We start from the raw sequence: 2,000 nt of genomic DNA on the forward strand, positions 1-2,000 counted from the left end.
AGCCTTTACATGTTCAAAATTTTTTAAAAATGTTCATATCGTATACAACTTATAAATCAATTTTAAATCTACTACTGACAGGTACAGTGCAATTAAAATGAAAATAACAAATTACAGTATTATTAGAATTAACATTCATTGTTAAAGTTATTTATACTTAGTTTAAGAAATAAACGTTAAATAGAATACATGTTACATATTTGTATGGACCAGCCACAAATTTGATCAACACAAGAACATTAAAGTATCTTTTAGGTTTTTGTTATCACAATTATATTCATGATTTTTAAATGTTTATATAAAAGATTACAGCTTAATTCTTCCCTTCGACAATTAACATGTAAATTAAACTGATTTTAATTAATTTAGATTTATTTTTAATTAATGTATAGAATGACGTATAAATAGCCGCTAGTTGATTTAAATCAGAAAGTGCTAGTTAAACATTTTTAGAAATTTTAAGAAAATCTAATTTAAATTAAAAAGAAATAAGTTTTAAAGTCAGTGATAGCTATTATTTTTAATTATTATAAAATCTGTAAACTATTTCATTAATACTTACTTTTAAAATATTTACTTTTAAAAGTTCATCACACATGTTCACAAATATGTAAAATCACAGTAGTTCCTTAACGTATACTAATTTTAAAGTTATTGTTGTATCACTTTATTATTATACTTAAATATAATTGATCCTTTTAAATTTATCATTTAATTTACCTAAACTTAATTAAACTCTTGTTAATAAATCTCATCCCAATTCAAACAAGTCGTAAAACATAACTAATCTTCTTTTGGCACGGTTCAGTTCATGTATTTCCGCTTTAACTATATAAATCTATTTTTCAACGCATTTATGCTCGTATTTTAGTTACAAGTATATTAGAGGTTTTGAATCTATACACATTTTCAAGCTGTTTTCTTTATGCATCTATAACATGTCCAATTAATTTATACTACCTAATATAGGCTTTTCTATGTTGATACTAATTTTTATAATGGGTTAATTGGCCTTGTATTCGCATTTCTTTCACATCTCATACATTTTAGAACATTTCAAAACAAATTCGGTATGATTTTACTAATCTACTAAGTAGTAATGTGATTAAATATTTATGTACAATATTTACAATATTTATTACGTTATTTTGGCGTATCGGAATTAATTTTGATATCCTCTTTCGTCGCAAATAGTGAAGGTCCCATTGCAAGGAGAAGAGTTGTCATAGGCAGGTCTGCAAAAATATAAAATAATCAAATTATTAATTATGATTGTAACGTAAACTTTAGCTTGTAATAAGAGAATCAAAAAGAGTATTTTGTAACAGTTTTTACACTGCTGCGTACTGGGATGTTTTTTTGTTTTATTTTTATATTATGTAGGTAATTAAGATCCTGCATATTAAAATTCGCTGTTACTTGTAAAATAGTTTGCTATTATTTTTAAACAGGAGCTAAACATAGAAATATAACTGCTTGCTCATAAAATAATAGCAAAATACGAGTAGTTTGACTGGATTTATAGGAAACAATCAGTTCCTGACAGTCGTGATAACTTTAGATGTAATTGTAGGAATAACAAAATTACTTTTTATTTTCTATGGTCCGCGTCGTTTCTGGCAGCAGCAGCACAATCCCGCCGCCTAAAGCACTCAAGGCCGCTATCGTCACCATCGGCAAATGTTTGTTCAACGCGGTCTGTAACAGAAACAATTTTCTTTTGTACTTATCTATTCACTTTAGTTTTTATTCAAATATTACACTTAATTCTAACCCTATTATTAACATCAAAATAATGTAGATCAATAGATTTAAAATAATGCAAATACAAAATGGATAACTTACCAATTCCCACAAATAAGGGATACACATGAGTGCTAATCCTGCAGCTACTTGACTGACGCCAACGCCGAGGTTTCTTATTAAAGTTGGGTACAGCTCTGCCGTAAATATCGGCATCATCATATTTGAAGAGCCGATGGCGAACTTCCCAACCATCA

At 27.6% G+C, this 2,000-nt stretch overlaps 1 protein-coding gene across 1 annotated transcript in view; it reads right to left on the reverse strand.

Annotated features, from left to right (window-relative positions):
- Positions 1-660: 660 nt before the first annotated feature.
- The window catches only part of LOC106111997 (solute carrier family 22 member 4-like), a 38,757-nt gene continuing 37,417 nt past the window's right edge, over positions 661-2,000 (reverse strand). The window contains exons 6-8 of the mRNA XM_013294227.1: positions 1,846-1,999; positions 1,589-1,698; positions 661-1,235 (exon numbers count right to left, since the gene is read on the reverse strand). Of these exons, the coding sequence (XP_013149681.1) occupies positions 1,163-1,235; positions 1,589-1,698; positions 1,846-1,999 (337 nt within the window). The 3' untranslated portion in view covers positions 661-1,162. The remainder of the gene's footprint in view (positions 1,236-1,588; positions 1,699-1,845; position 2,000) is intronic.

Source organism: Papilio polytes, unplaced genomic scaffold, assembly GCF_000836215.1.
Source record: "Papilio polytes unplaced genomic scaffold, Ppol_1.0 DF824135.1, whole genome shotgun sequence".
Lineage (NCBI taxonomy): Eukaryota > Metazoa > Arthropoda > Insecta > Lepidoptera > Papilionidae > Papilio > Papilio polytes.